Here is a 17,036-nt window from a genome sequence, read left to right as displayed (position 1 = left end):
CTAATGGCCACACCAAGTTCATGTGACTGAGGCTAGTTAGAAATTATACGACAACTGTCTCCTGCCCCAATCAAGCAGCATCATGTTCTAAATAAACAAAGTGAATCCCAGCTATTTTTGCAATTGGATTTTATTCTTAAAGCATTGTCCCAAATAAGTGGTTGTCTTGATTAACCAATGGACCAATTAACTGGAATCCAACGTACTTCCAAGCCAGGATGCTGAGTTAGAATCAATCAGACAAATGCTACGATATACTGCAACACATATTAACTCACTTATTTTAACACAATTAACAGGGCCATTGAGGGAACACAATTATTAAGGATGGTCATTACATTAGTTGTTTCAATACAATGTATTAAAAACAGCTCTGTAGTACAATCAGCAAACTGAAGTGTGAGTGTATTTGAAGGATAGACGAATGCATATTGGGTTTCAGTGACTGAAAAAAAACTTGGCCTCCTGCCTCTTTCATTTCTCTTTACTTTGTAACAGATTTTAGATTCTGTTTCTATGCCTTTCTACTTAGTTTGTCTTTTCCCAGTGTTTGGGGTGGATGGCAGATGAGAACCTCTGACTGCACCTGCTCTTTCAAGGGGATAACAAACGGCAACTTTCAACGGCTCTGCTTGTTAGACTGCTCCTCTTCCTACCACTACTTCCACTAAAGCCATTGAACAGTTCCACACCCTTGATGACATCTTACTTCGAGACAGAACTATACATGTAGGCCTCTATGATAAATGGTTCAACTTAAAAAATTATACTGATACAGATGGAATAGGCTTTTTTGTGTAAATATATGAGAAATAGGAGCAGAATTTGAACCCTTGGCCCATTGATCCTGCTCTCTGTAATCTTGGATGCCCTGACTAACTAAGAACCTATCAACCCCTGCTTTCAATATACTCAATGACTTGGCCTCCAGAACCATCTGTGGCAATGAATTCCACAGATTCAGCACCCTCTAGCAAAAGAAATTCCTTCTCATCTCTGTTCTAAATGACCTCTATTCTGAGGCTGTGCCCTCTGGTCCTACACTCATCTACTATAGGAAACATGTTCTCCACATCCACTCTGTCTGGACCTTTCAATATTCCACAGGTTGTAATGAGATATAACATGAAAAGAAGTGGTCCACATGCCAACCAGAGTAGGCCCCCTTTTGAAAAGAATAGAATAGAACCTCATTGCCATTGCTGAAGACAAGGAGATTGCAGTGCTACTCCAGTCTGTGCAAAACGAATAGGTACAATGCATGTGGTACAGCTTAATTAAAAAAGAAATTCCCATATATACATGGAACAAATGACTTTGATAGTCCGTACCACTCAAAGGCCATTGGCAAGCAAGGGTGTAGCATTATTCAGTTGCACAACAGCCCTCAGGTAGAAACTGATTTTCACTTTTACTGTCTTGGCTAAGGTATTTCTATATCTTCTACCAAATGGCAGAAGATGGAACAGACAGTATCCAGAATGAGATAAGTCTTTAACAACATAGGCACTGAGGATTGTCTCCAGGTCTGGTAGTTGAGTCCCAATGATGTGCTGAGTCATCCTAATCACCCATTGAAGCGCTTTGTGACCTGTCTTGCTGCAGCTAGAGTACCATTCTGTTATTCTGTATGTCAGTATGCTCTCTATTGAATATTGATTAAAAGTTGGCCAGTAATTTATGGGGCCAATTAGCTCTCCTTAAGCACCTCAGGTATTAACGCTGCTGTTGTGACTTCCATACTATCAAGGTTGTGTTGACGGACCAAGAGAGACCCTCAGTGATATTTATCCCCAAAACGCTTGAAACTGGAGCTCTTTCCACTACTTCACCATTACTGAATAGTAGGGCAATTTTCTGGACCTCATCTTCCTGAAGTCAATTATCATTTCTTTTGTCGTCTTGATGTTGGGTGGCTCTCAGCAGAAAACAAAAGACTCTTAAGAGGAGGAAAAGTGACTCTTTGCCTCCTGCCAATTAGCCAAACTTCTATCCATGCTAGTATCTTTTCTGTAACACCATGGGCTCTTACCTTGTTAAGCAGCCTCATGTGTGATAGCTTGTCAAAGCCCTTCTGAACATACAAGTAAACACCATCCAATGACTCTTGACTATCCGGCCTGTTATTTCCTCAAAGAATTTCAACAGATTTGTCAGACGAGATTTCCTCTTAAGGAAACCATTCTGACCCTGGCCTATTTTATTATGTGCCTCCAAGTACCCCAAAACCTCATCCTTAATAATAGACTCCAACATCTTCCCAACCACTGAAGTTTGACCTACTGGCTTATAATCTCCTTTCTTAAAGAGTGGAGTGACATTATGCAATTTTTCAGTCCTCCTGAACCCTGCCAGAATCTAGTGATTCTTGAAAGATTATTACTAATGCCTCCATAATCTCTTCAGCTACCCCTTTCAAAACCCTTGGGTGCAGTCCATGTGGTCCAGATGACCTATCTACCTTCAGACCTTTCAGTTTCCTAAACTCTTGAATTTCTGGCATACTGCTATTGCCTTCCATAGTGAAGACTGAAACAAAATACTTATTAAGTTCATCTGCCATTTCTTTATTCCCCCTCCCCCATTACCAGCACTCCAACATCCACTTTCACCTCCCTTATTCTCTTTCTATATCTGAAAAAACTTTTGGTATCCTCTGATATTTTTGGCAAGCTTACCTTCCTATTTCATCCTTTCTTTCCTCATGTTATTTTTAGTTGCCTTCTGTTGGTTTTTAAAAGCTTTCCAAACCTCTTAACTTCCCACAAATTTTTGCTTTATTATATACGCCTTCTTTTTGCTTTTATGCTGCCTTTGACTTCCCTCGCCACTCATGATTGTTTCATCCTCCCTCTGGAACGCTTCTTCATCTTTGGGATGCATCTATCCTACGCCTTCTGAATTGCCCCAGAAACTCCAGTCATTGTTCTGCCATCATTCCTGCCAGTGTTTCCTTCCAATCATCTTTGGCCAGCTGTTCCTGACTCTGTAATTTCCTTTACTTAGCTTCTTACTCTCAAACTGCAGAGTGAATTCTATCATATTATGATCGCTACCTCCTAAAGATTCCATTACCTTACGCTCCCCAATCAATCTGGTTCATTACATAACACCCAACCTAGAATTACCTGTTCTCTAATGGGGTCAACAACAAGCTGCTCTAAAAAGCCATCTTGTAGAAATTCTACAAATTCCCACTCTTGGGAATCCAGCACCAATATGATTTTCCCAACCATCTGCATATTGAAAATCCCCGTGACTATTGTAACACTACCATTTTTACATGCCTTTTCTAGTTCCCATTGAAATTTATATCCCACATCATGGTTATTGTTCAGGGGCCTGTATATAACTCCCATTGCAACTTCTTGACTTTACTCACAAGGATACTTCCAGTCCCCCTCTGCCTACCTGCCTGACCTTTCAATGCAAGGCAAATCCTTGGATGTTAAGCTCTGAACTATTATCTTCTTTTAGTCAAATCTCAGTGATGCCCACAATGTTATATCTGCCAATCTCTAACTGCACTACATGATCATCTGCCTTACTCCGTATACTAAGTGCATTCAAATACCTTCAGTCCTGTATTCATCACCTTTTGATTTGCCCCATGCTACACTTTACCTCATCCCACTGACTGCAATTTTGCCCTGTGATCCACCTGTTCATCTCAGTCTTAGTACACACTGTGACGATATGTATACCAACTGCATCATCCTCAGCCCTATCACTTTGGTTCTATCCCCCCCGCCAACATAGTTTAAACCAGGGGTTCCAAACTTGGGATCCACAGAGCCCTTGCTTAAATGGTATTAGTCAATGGCATTAAAAGGCTGGGATCTCCTGGTTTAAACCTTCCGCAATAGCTCGAGCAAACCTGCCAGCAAGGATACTAGTCCCCCTTGGGTTCAGGTGTAATCAATTCTTTTGTACAAAAAAAAATCCGAGAAGGAAAAGACTATTTTGCACATCAACTTCTAGATTTCCACATGCAATTATTCCCATGTAAGTTTTTGAATTTGCTGTCAAATGCATTCAATTTTAAGTGTTGATGGACTCACAGCTACAAGTCAGAGTCAAGCAGCCTGGAAAAGGGCCTTTTGATTGCTCTATTCTCAAGCTTAGAGCAGGGGCTCCCTATCTTTCTTATGCCATGGACAAACACCAATAAGCATGGGGTCCATGTTTGGGAACCCCTGGTTTAGAGGTAGATCCCCCCCATTATCCTGGGTTCTACCACAACCCTGCATAACAGGAGCAGTTTTATAGTAGCCAGTTATGCTACCAGTTTGCACAGTGTGATGTGGGAGGAAGCTGGAACACTCAGAGGAAAGCCATGCAGTCATATGGAAGATTTTGAAACTCCATACCAAGGTTGAAGTGAACACAGTTCTCTAGTGGTGTTTTGCAGTCTCTGCACTAGTGTTGCTACAAAGTCTGTGCCAATATTTCCTGCCAAATTCCATTAATGGGTTGACTTTGTACAAGCCATTATCCATCTTCATGACTGTCCAAACTAATGCAGAAACAATATGATTTTTGTTCATTCCTACACAGGTTGTAAGTATCTCTGGCAAGGCCAACATCTGCTCTCCATCCAGTAATGTGCTTAAGAAGATGACAATACTTTGCATATGGTGAAGGTAATGCAGTGAGCTCCAGGATTTAGACTCAGTGGAACTGCATTTCCAAAACAAGGTGCTGTATGACTTGGAGAACTTGTTAATGGCGATGTTCCCTTAAGCATGCTGGTTGTGACTTACAGGGTGGTAAGAGGCCAAAAGAGTGCTGCTGGTGTGTACATTGTAGGCAGCTATGACATGCCTATTGGAAGCAATGAATGTTTAATCTGACAGCTGGAGTGCTATTCAAGTTAGCTATTTTCTAATGGTTGGTGAGGAGCTTCTTTATTCATCCAGGCAATCAAATCACTGATTTGTTCTTGGTAAATGGTAGAAAGGGTTTGGATAGTGGAGAGGTGAGTCAGATAACTTGACCTATTCTTTTACCCATGGTATTTATGCAGACTTAGGTTTCTGGTCAATGGCAATTCCCAGAATGTCATTGACTGGGATTCTTAAAATAATAGCCCTGCATGTTAAGTGGAGGTTGTTTGACTGTATCCTGTTGGATATGATCATTATCTGGCACTTGTGGAGCACAAATCCCATGTCTAAATATTTTCCAGGTCTTGCAGCATCCAGACCTGGACTGCTTCATTGTCTGGGCAGACATGAACAGAAGAGCAACAGAAATCCCCACCTCTGACCTTATGATGAAAGAAAGGTTACTGATGATGTAGCAGGAGATGATAGTCCTTGAACACTACATTAAGGAGTTCCTGCTGCAATGTCCTGGGGTTGACATTTTGGTCTCTTAACAACACATTCCTTTTATGTGAGTTGCAGCTATGCCTGGTGAAGAGTTTTAACCTGGTTTCTATTGACATCAATCTTACTTAAATCCTTTTGCACCCACTTAGACATATTTTGATGCTAGGATATTATCCTGATAGCAAATATAGCAAGGACTTTATTAAATCACTAAAACACAGGCATTAGTAAAAAAAAAGCCTCATTTAATATAAAATTTTAAACAACAACATGAACAAAAGATTCAAATGAACATAAAAATACTGAGTAATCAGAAAACAGTTATGGAGAAATTTAGAAAAATAAGTGTTGCTCCAATTCTTGAACAGATGATTCTGTACACATGCACTTTCATCGGCTTGGCTGGTATACAACAAGCCAATCAAAACTTGAATTTTTCTTAAAAACTGTTTAATATCTGGCTGTGAGTGGGTTTTGAAGCAATTTGTTTGATAAATACTAGCTAGTTATGCACTGTGAGTTTCTTCACATGAATGGTGAAGTGTAAGGGTTATGGTAATAAATTATTGAAGCAAATTACTATGACAGAAAACTTCCAGCTTTGATTGGTATTCAAAATATATTAGTTTCAAAATGAAATTTAAAAAAGTAGTCTGCAGTATGATGCAATTAAATTGCTCCAGTGCACATGGTGCACTATCCAATTGTCCTCAAGAGGACATGCAGCATGGACTGAAGCTGACAAGGTAAAGTCTTAATACAAAATATCTAAAGTTTCCCTGGAGGATTCTCACAGTGTCAACCTTTAAATGAGATGTCAATTAAACGTTCACATTACTGCCCGGTATTAGGATCAAAAATCCTAATTGGAGTAGATTCTAAAAAATCTGGGATCATTCTTCCATCTTTGCTTAAATACTATCAATAAGAAACTCAGTCTTATCATTTGAGATAAATATCAAGCCCTTAAGATAAGGAAGTGTCCTTGCTGGCAGTTAAGTTTGCTATCAACGATCAATAGGCTCTCATGTTTATTCCCATTAGGGAGGTTAGACAGGCATGAATATAAAAATGTTACTGCGATCAGTGTTTGTAAATATTCAAAATTAGATCTGGAATGGAAAAGTGCAAATGCGTCACCCAGTGTTGTGATGCTTAATGAGGTACAAAGCAACTGAAAAAGATCAGGATCTACTTTCTTTTATAGCTATATTCGTAATTAACCTGATTACTAGGATGCAGAACATAAATAGTGGATAGTTGTGAGCTTCCCCCAACCCCCCACTTTTTAAAAAGACAAACACCATTTGACAAAGCAAACAAAGTATATGCTCTATATACAAGTGATTAGAGGACTCCATTGCTTCCAGTGTAGAGTAAAACATCATATGTAGTATTTTATGGGAGAATTATTGGTCAATATTAAGTCTTAATGTTTCAAGGCACAGAATACAAGCCAATGCCAAACTGAACCTTTTATATGCATGAGTGGGGAGGAAGGAAGGGAATGGGGGAAAAAGTATTAGTAACATGAAAAGTCACAATTGCCAAGTTCCTGCTCTATGAAATAATTAACCTGGCATTATTGATTTTCGAATTCTTACAATGTCACAGCAAATAACAAGCCAATACATCCCCAAAGGCACTGACAAAACAATAAAACTTGCTTCACATTTATCTGCCACTGGCAATGCTCAATTTCAACACCATCTCAAGCAAAGGTAGTGGAAGTGAAATAGGGAATAATGTACTAATCTGATCAAGCAAGGAAGAATACCTCAGTTTCAATGTTATATGCTGCAGGATTTCACACCAATTCAGGTACAAAATCAATGCAGAATCCTTCTTGATATTTATGACAGCATTACCAATGGACTTCACACTAAACCATTTGCATAGATACCCAAGCACTTGAATATTGCACATGAAGAGGTAATTCTGACCCTTTCTACATCTTTGCAATCTATGAAATACAACCTTCAAAAGCCCAGGTGCTCTACAACGTAAAAAGACTCATACTTGTTTGAAGAGTTTGCTGTTCCTTCAGATGGTGTTGGTTCATTCAAGAATAACGAAGTGGAAGAAAGTGTTGTTGCCAAGGAGGTTGCTTCAAATAAAGACGTGGTGCTGGGTAAAATATCAGGTCTGCCTCTACGATATCCCATTGCTACAAAGCAAGGAAAAAGTAGTTTAATTTTGTTTTGAAGTAACCAACCAATAGGTCCAACAACCTTTTGAATTTACATTTCTTCCATTTATTTTCCAAACTGTTGTTTGATCAAAATAACTTGTTAAGCCACTCCAGTCAGGAGTCAGCAGCATTGCCGTGTGTCCCGCGACCAGAGCGGTTAACTATGGCAGATTTGCATCTAATGAAGGAGAGACGTATTATTACAATCTGAAAGCCTTGTTTGATTCTAGGTTTACATTCCAGATGTTTTATTGAATTGAAATTTGCCAGATGTCATGGGATTTGACTTGATAATTCAAGACCCAGGGTATCTAGTCTAGAGTCACCATGCTACTTTGAAAAATTACTGATACACAATGAAGCAAAATTGACCACGAAAGTTCCAGGATTGTTCCCAGCTCTGTCACATTATCTGGTCTCAGACAGGATCGCAGATGCTTGTGAGGCACAGTAATGGGGTGGGAACAAACTGTTTTCATTTGCAAATTACAACCAGCTACTCTCGGTAGCCATGCTTATGGGCAAGAGCACGGCAGATGGAACACAATATGGAAAAATGTGACATCAACTTAGGTGAACATAACAGAAACTCAGGGAATTTGTTAAATAACAAATGTTTTGAAATGTTAATGTTCAATGGGGCCTTGGTGTAAGCTCAACATACTGGTGTGGCAGGCTGATCACTACTTTCACTCCCTCTCCTGATAGGATGAGGCTCTCTCACTTTATATACTTTATATTCACAAAGTATGCACAACTCAAATTAGAGACGCTATAAAAGTTAACTTTATATACCGACATTTCTGTGGGAGAGTTTGATTAGGAGGCAGGGTAATTTTATTGCAATCATACAGGGCTTTGTGATACTGCACCTAGAATATTGTGTACAAGTACTTGCCATATAGAGAAGATGCAGTCTGCAAATGTGTACAATTCTGGCCGCCCTTTACAGGAAGGACACGGAGATTTTGGACAGGGTACAGAAGAGCTACAGCATGATGTGCTTGAAATAAAGGGTGCAAACCATAAACAACACACACACAAAATGCTGCAGAAACTCAGCAGGTCAGGCAGCATCTATGAAAGCAAATAAACAGTTGACATTTCGGACTGAGAGCCTTCTTCAGGACTGGAAAGGAAGAGGAAGACACCAGAATAAATAGGCGGGGGGGCAGGGGAGGGGGGGGGGTTAGATTGCAGGTGATAGGTGGTCAGATAGATGGGAAAGGTAAATGGCTGCTGAAGAAAGAAACTGATAGGAGAGGAGAGTGGACCATGGGTGAAAGGGAAAGGCACCAGGGGATGGTAATAGGCAGGTAAAGAGAGGAGGTAAGAGGCCAAAGTGGAGAACAGAAGAGGGAAGTGGGGGGGGGGGGGGGTGGAGAAGAGGGGGAAAATTTACCAGAGGGAGAAATCGATATTCATGCCATCAGGTTGGAGGCTACCTAGATGGAATATGAAGTATTGATCCTCCACCCTGAGAGTGGGCTCAACATGACAAAAGAGAAGGCCATAAACTGACATATCTGAAAGGGAATAGGGATCGGAATTGAAATTGGTCACCAGCAAATTCCACTTTTGGTGGATAGAGCGAAGATGCCCAACAAAGAGGTCCCCCAATTTACAATGGGTCTCACCAATGTAGAAGGCCGCATAGTTGGCCGCACTTTGCAAGCCAGCTGTTGCCTCACCTGGAAGGATTGTGAGGCCCTGAATGGAGGCAAGGGAGGAGGTGAATGGGCAAGTGTAGCAATTCAGTCGCTTGAAAGATTATGTGCCAGGTGGAAGATTAGTGGGGAGGGATGAATGGATAAGGGAAACATGGAGGGTACAATCCCTATGGAAAGCAGAGAGTGGGGGGGGGGGGGGGGTGAGGTAAAGATGTGTTTGGTGGTAGGATCCCTTTGAAGATAGCAGAGGTTGTGGAGAATGATGTGTTCGATGCGGAGGCTCATGGGGTGGTAGGCGAAGACAAGAGGAATTCTATCCCTGTTAAAGCAGCGGGATGGGGTGAGTGTCGATGTCTGGGAAATGGAGGAGATGTGGGTGAGGCAGCATCTATAGTGGTGTTTGAAGGAGGAGAATGTCAGGACAAATTCAGGTTATTTTCTCTGGAGCATGGAGGCTGAGTGGGGAAACCTGATAGAAATTATGAAATTATGAGAAACATGGATAGGTTATTCAGAATTGTTCTCCCAGGGTAGAAATATCAAGTAATAGAGGACATGTATTTAAGGCAAAAAGGGGAAAAGTTTAACATATGTGGGTCTAGTTTGTTCTTTTTTTAAAAAAAGAGGGTGTGGTAGGTGTCTGGAAAAGGCTGCCAGGGTTGTGCTGTAAGTATCGGCTTCTAAGAGGCCTTGAGATATGCAGGAAACAAAATGATTTAGTTCATGGGCAAGCAGAAGAGATTTAGTTTAATTTGACATCATGTTTGGCACAGGCATTGTGGGTCAAAGGCTTGTCCCTGTATTGTGCTATGTTCAGTGAGGATCATTTGAACGAGTTCCAGGGATGGTGCGATTGCAACACAAGCAAAGATTGAGTGGACAGGGATTGTATTCTCTGGAGTGTAGAAGAACAGGAGGAAATCTTATTGAAATGTACAAAATTCTTACACTATCTGACATTCTGGATGTGGGAAAGAGTTTTGCTTTACTTGGGACCCAAGGGAGGGGGGGGGGGTGAGTTTCAGGAAAAAAATACATTCAGAGGGTAGTGAACATGGATTTCTCTGACCAGGGAGACTATGGCAGCTCAGTCATTGTGTTCATTCAAAAGGATGGCTGGATGTCTCGATGTTATGAACATCAAGAGGTATGGTGATGGTGCTAAGGAAGAAATCAGCCATTATTACGCTGAGAGAGAGAGCATACATACCACATGGCCTACTGCTACTGTTACATGTTCTTTCTGTGAGGACTTGAATACGAATCTCACCAAGGCAACTGGCAAATTTCCATTCATTAATAAAAAAAAACCTCTTAAAATTAGCTTCTTTAGTGAGAAGTGAAATTAACCTGGCTTTCTTTTCTTCAAGTCTGTATTACCCATCTTCACAAAATGATTACAGTTCCTACATTCAATCCAGCACCAGCCCGACCTTCTGTTTGCGTACCCCTCTCAGGTCCCCTTTCTTTCACTTCACACCACCTTGTTTTTATTTGATAATGTCTGCCCTTCCCTTTTATTCTCTTCTCCCTCATCCTTCTTTCAAAACCCCCCTCACTAGCTCTTCCCAGTTCTGAAGAAAGGTATAGACCTGAAGTGTTGATTGTTTCTTTCTTCAAATGACATGCTGATTATTTCCATTTTTTTAAAAAAAAAGTTTTCCACATGATCCAAAAATGTATGGCAAGCTAAACCTTTCAAGTGTAAGTCTTTCAATTAGTCTCAAAGCCACAAGATACAGTGCATAGCATGTTGTATAATAGGGCTAATTCAATGCAAGATGCCTGTGGATTCTCAGGATCAAGTTTTCAAACTCTGTTTAAGGGTGTGAACAAGTAGCAGATTAGTCCTTCATCAGCACCTCACTCAGTTCACCTTTCTCAAAGCAAGATGGGTGAAAGGTATAACCACCACCCAGCATTTGAGTTCATACTTTATTGAAATAACAAGCTCCCCCAAGGATTACTTTAAAAAAAAATGATAGCCTTTTTCATCAAAACAGCCATGGCTTCAACTGAAGCACATCTCCAAGTGAGCACATTCCACAGAAACAGACCATTTTGTCCATTTGGTCCAGGCCATCATTCATACTCTCACATCTTTTCACATCATTCCTTTTTCTGGTATTTATCCAGCCTACTTTTAAACATATCCCTGCTCTGATCCTTAACTACTCTCTCCAGCAGGTTTTCTTTTTGGTAGAATCTGAATCCCTTCTGGGATTATCGATGCCTACCCTTGTGCAATATCCCAGTTCTTGCCTCTCCCACAGATGGAAGCATCTTCCATAAACACCCCCCCACCCCCACTGTCAATTATTCAGCCCTCTTTTGGCCCTTAAAATGAAAGGTAACTGCTGCCAGCTCACTCTAATGTTAATGTTCTTTCCATTAATTTGGTGATACTGTATATTTTAAATTAAAATGATTACCACTTTTCACAATGTTGTAGTGCATTGCTTAAGTTTCTGCCTTTGAACTTGATTATTAAAAGATATTATGTTCCAAGTGTCATAATAGACCATGAGATTAAAGGAACAGTGGCAGCTTGCATAAGTAGTGGACTGAGGAACAGAAAGCAGAGTGGTGAACACTGTTTTCTCAGAGGAAATACAGAGAAGTGTTTCCCTGGGTCAGTGCAGAGACCTTCTTTTGTGTGTACGGTGTATAACTTCAAATTCTTCAGAAGACACCAAACATGCAATCAATAGAGAAGTATTGAAGGCAGACTAAGTGGTAAGATGTATATAATATTTAATACAGAAATTTGAAATGATCCATTTTGATAACAAAATTACAAGCACTACAAACCATATGCTGCAATCCTAAAAGGGATAGAAGAATAAGGATCGAGGGATTTGGGCTGTTAAATCTTTGAAGGTAGCAAAGATATTGGACACGTTTTTTAAATAAATAAAAAAAGATGCACAAATTGTAAACTGAGCCCTAGTTACAAAAATAGGTATACTGTAATTGGACATTAAGAAGAAACTTGAGATGTTGGAAATCTCAAATAACAAAGTGTGTCAGATAAAGGGGCTTCCACCAGATACATTAATTCTGTTTTGCCTCCCATAGGTGCAGCCTGACTGGTTGAGTATTTCCAGCATTTTGTGTTTTGCTACTAAATGCTAGTTGTACCTCAGCACTTGTATTTGTGACTAACTCTGGATCCCAGAGTTCAGGGTGGTCATTGTGGTCTTATGGAGAGTCTGGAGAAGATTCATCAGCTTGCTATAAGAATGCTACATAGAAAGATGAGAACAACTAGGCTGCCCTGCTGAAGGAAAAGTTAACAGCAGTGTTCAAAACCAGAAAAGTTTAAATAAATTACTTAAAGTGACAGAGGGGCCATTAACCAAAGAGCACAGACATAAGTTAATGGGAAAATACACCACAGGTAACTTGAGGACAAATTTAAAACAAAAACACTAGTGTTGAGATCTGGAGTGTTGTGCCTGGAAGGGCCATGGAAGATGAACCAGTAGTAAGTATCAGAGACTTGGATAAAGCTAGGAAGAAGCTTACAGTTGAAGGCAGAAAGGAACAAAGAAATGGAACTGCATAGAAATTCCAAAGACCTGATGAACTTTATTTTGAGCTAATTTCAGGGTGTCCGTTATTTCTTAATTCAGGGATTAAGCTTTGAGTGGAATTATTGACGTATGGCTTTGCTTCTTTGCTCTTCAGAAGCTGACAATCTGTCACTGGACAAAGAATCAGTCTCATATGTACTTGAGGCAAGTACTAATGGAATTGAACTCTGAAATGGATTAGATTTTAAATGATAAAGTTGTTACTTTAATTCCAAAATATGTGAAATGTGGAATTGGCTGATCATGTTGCACTGCAATGAAATGTAGACAAAATCCTTGTGCAGGGGACAGTTCTAATTAAGTTTGGACTGCAGGTCTGACACCTGCATATCATTGCCCATTTCCAATGACTGCAAATGGTTATTCACCTAAAGCTGCAAACCCACAGCAGAAATAACTTCAACTCAAAATTCTATCTGATTGAGGCAAAGAGCATTAGCAGACAGCACCTCTCACTAAGACATTAATTGTTCACATGAGCCTTAATCCAAGGTTAATGTCTAAATCAAGTCAAACATAAATACTATGCAGTACCTTCCTCATCAAGACTACAATAGCTCCTAGTTCCCAACAGCATCTCACTCTTCCCCTCAGTCACGTCCTGTATGAGTCCAGAGGTTGAAACTTCCTGCCCTATGTATTTAACAACCGGAATGGAATTTCGAGATTTCTTCAAAGGAGACGATCGTAAGGCTGTGAAAATGAACAAATGGACAATGATACCAAATCCATTTGCAGAATACCAAAAGACAAACATAAGAACCCAAGAAACAGAAGGCCATACAACCAAAGCTGATTCAGTGTTTAGTATGACGATAGATTTCCTGTGTCAGATCTGCACTTGTTCTGACCTCTGAGCTCTGCAGTCCTCACTTAAAACACATACTCAGTTCTCTTCTGACTGCTATATTTGAAATATCCTTGACTACTTCCCCCCCAGCAGTGATTTCCAAGTCCTAGGTACTCTGTGTATATAAAAAAATTGTTCCTCATGTCGCTTCTGATTCTTTTGCTAATCATTATTATCTTATGTCCCCTTTAATTTGACCACATTCACTGAATGGAATAAACTCCAATTATTGTCTATATTTATCTTTTTCTTAAATACCTTTACTGGATTTTCTTGCAATTCCTACTTCAAGGAGAACCATTGTAGTTTCTTCATTTCATCCAGTTAACTGAAGTCATTCATCCAAAAAAACATTTTGAAAACTGACCTGCACCCTAGCCGAAGCCTTACATCTTTCCTAAAGAGTGGTGCCCAGAAATGGATACAATACTCCAGCTGAGCAGAACCAGTGTTTAGTAAGTGCTTATCTTGACTTGATTTTGTAATATATACCTCTATTCACAAGGCCTATAAACCCAAATGCTTTTTAACCATTTTCTGAATCTGTCCTATCAACTTCAATGATACATACACCAGATCTCCCTTTAACCCCTTTATTAACCCCAGATAGATAGCTTCTTCTTATCAGTATTTCTAAGCATAGATTTAATTTGCCATTTAATTGTCTATCCCACAAATCTATCATATATTTAAAGAATTTTACTATTCTCTTCACGGATCATATTACTCTGCATATTTGGAAATGGTATCCTGTATGCCTCAGTTCAAATATTTAATATAGAAGAAAAACAACTGTCCTAATACTGACTCCTGGAAAACTTATTTCTACCTTTTTGTCTATCTGTACTGCATTTCCTCTATAGCTGTAACATCATATTCCACATTCTGTTATTGTTTTATTTTTATACTACCTTGATGTACTTATGTACGGAATGATCTGTCTGGATGTCAGAAAGTTTTCCACTGTATCTCAGTATATTAATAAACCAATTACAAAATTCACTGCTCATTTCTCTTCAGTCTAAAAGAACCACCTTTTACTATCCATGGCCCCTTTGAGTGGGAGTGCATCAATAACTTTAGGAAAAATAAATGGAAAGAGAAATGAAAAGTATGTTCAGCAGATCAGGCAGTATCATTAACATGGAAAGAGTAACAAGAGTTAAAGTTTAAAGTTGTAATGCCTGACCTGTGAATGTTTCTAGCATCTTACGTAGAACAGTACAGCACAGGATCAAGCACTTCAACTCACAACGTTTGTTCCAAATATGAAGACAATTTAAAGTAATCCTATCTGCCTGCATGTGGTCTGTATCCCTTCATTCCCTGTCTGTTCATCTCCTGCTATTATTTCAGAGTTACATCAGCTTCATTATGTTACTTTTTAATAGTAAAATGATGGAAACTTTCAATATCCAATATACCACATGTACAGTAATTTCTGATGCAAGGCATATTTACTGGGTTTTGATAAGGTTTGTTTTTTCCTTGGGTAAATGAAGCCTTTAAAGGGATCCAATTTTGGATAGTGATTATACATTACAGATACTAATCGTAAAGCTAGTTAACTTGGAATCAAAGCAAAGTCAACCTTTCACCACTGCAATAACTTGTACTCCTGTCAATGGACAGGAAGCCAAAAACATCAAATGGTAGTTTCCTTCAAAATAGCACAAGAAGAATATTGTGGAAAAACCAAAAGTGTAGTGAAAGTAGGGGACTGGGATTCTCCTCCTTAGAAAATGATGGTGTGCTTTAGAATCTCCACTACTGGTAACCAGTGGTCATATTTAAAGATTGAAACAAAAAGAAATATTTTCAAAGATAAAATTGGACCAAGTTGTGATCAGCAGTGGTTTGTCTGAGAGAAGGCAGATTTAAAAGTAAATATCAACATGAAATTGGTCAGGCTAAAGATGGGACCAACTGGATCACTCGTTTAAACAGCCAGCACATACACATTGAGCTGAATGGCTGTTTAAGCGATTGTATTTGGATACTTTTTCCATACAGTCAGCCTCTATCAGTTGTTCTAAAATGGCAGACAACGGTGAAGCATTAAACATTCCCTGATACTCACATAAGGTCTTCTTAAACACCCTGCTGCTCATAAACTTCAGAAAGCGATCAGCGTAGAATCCCGGCCTATGGACTGACACAGAATCCTAATGAAAGATTTAAAAAAAAAATAGACCTATAAATAAGGTAAAACACAAACTCATGTCCCACCATAAAGCTCAGAGATGGAGTAAGCCCAGGAGCAATGTCACTGCAAGAAAGGACATGCCCAATTATACAGGGATCCAAATATCTATCATTCAGTTTCATTGTCCTTGTTAACGTAGTGTGCAACAAGATAATAGATGTGTAATTTACCCCTTCTCTTCCTGAAATTTCTTTAGCCTCAGTGTCCCTGATGTCACTTTTTTTGCTTATCCTTTGCTGAATAACGCTTTGCATGATGACAATTACAGTCAAATTCAACACCACAGATCATCCTTGCTACAGGAGGAATCAAAAATGCAAAAGGTGCAAGACAAACAATCCATAGGGACATTATCAGTGTTTTTATCCCCACCACGACCTGTGTTTGCATATATACATCATTTGTGATAGCAAATATTTTAGCTCTTAGAGTACAGGAGTGTGGAAGGCTTTCTTACCTTTGTGAGGTCACACTATTAATGAAAACTGAGAGGAGGGGGGACTTTGGGGTTCTCACATTTAACTGTAATTCATTCTTTGGGGCACTTCTCTGTTTTCGTGGATGTTTGTGAAGAAAAAGCATTTCAGAATGTATTTTGTATACATTTCTCTGACATTAAAAAATGCGTACCTTTGAAGCAGGACAGGGTAGATTCACTACTGTGATGAGGACATTGTCCTCCAAGGAGAAACTGATAGCAAGCGACTCACACACAATGGAATTTGATGGAACGATCAGTGATCATACTGAGATATACAAGATTCCAGGTAGGATGTCAGGGTAGAAGGCGAGAGAGTGATTGCTCTGGCTGAAGAGTGCAGAACAAGAGGACAAGGGGCTAGCCACTTGATGAGATGAGATGAGAAGAGCTGGGATTAGCCCCGATAGAAACCTGGGTTGGCATGGACAAATTGGGCTAAGTGGCCTGTTCCTATCCTGTAGAGGCCTATAATTCAAATATTTATAGTTGCAAATCTTCAATGGCTATCTCAGAATGGCTCTGGATGGACACGATTAAGGTTATTATTCTGGGGCACCAAGTGATCATTAAAAAATTAATCTGTGGGGAAATGAAGGAAATTCAACCATGATTTCACTGAATGGCAGAGCAAGATTGAGATATTTTATGGCCCTTTTCTTGTGGTCTACACTGGACAGTGTGACATAAATGTTATTTTGTGGTTTTTAAA

General features: G+C 39.6%; 1 protein-coding gene across 8 annotated transcripts in view; it reads right to left on the bottom strand.

Moving 5' to 3' along the window:
* pip5k1ba (phosphatidylinositol-4-phosphate 5-kinase, type I, beta a) overlaps nucleotides 1-17,036 on the bottom strand; it is a 171,506-nt gene that overhangs the window by 22,337 nt on the left and 132,133 nt on the right. For 7 of the 8 annotated variants that reach the window (XM_059974727.1, XM_059974731.1, XM_059974725.1 and 4 more), the window contains 3 exons: nucleotides 15,721-15,805; nucleotides 13,325-13,483; nucleotides 7,353-7,500 (listed from right to left, as the gene is read on the bottom strand). In XM_059974727.1, coding sequence (XP_059830710.1) covers nucleotides 7,353-7,500; nucleotides 13,325-13,483; nucleotides 15,721-15,805 — 392 coding nt within the window. The remainder of the gene's footprint in view (nucleotides 1-7,352; nucleotides 7,501-13,324; nucleotides 13,484-15,720; nucleotides 15,806-17,036) is intronic. The other variant, XM_059974733.1, reaches the window with a different exon arrangement.

This window comes from Hypanus sabinus, chromosome 7, assembly GCF_030144855.1.
Source record: "Hypanus sabinus isolate sHypSab1 chromosome 7, sHypSab1.hap1, whole genome shotgun sequence".
NCBI classification, from domain to species: Eukaryota; Metazoa; Chordata; class Chondrichthyes; order Myliobatiformes; family Dasyatidae; genus Hypanus; species Hypanus sabinus.
The sequence above is the reverse complement of the archived record's forward strand: the minus strand, read 5'-3'. Positions and strand labels throughout refer to the sequence as shown.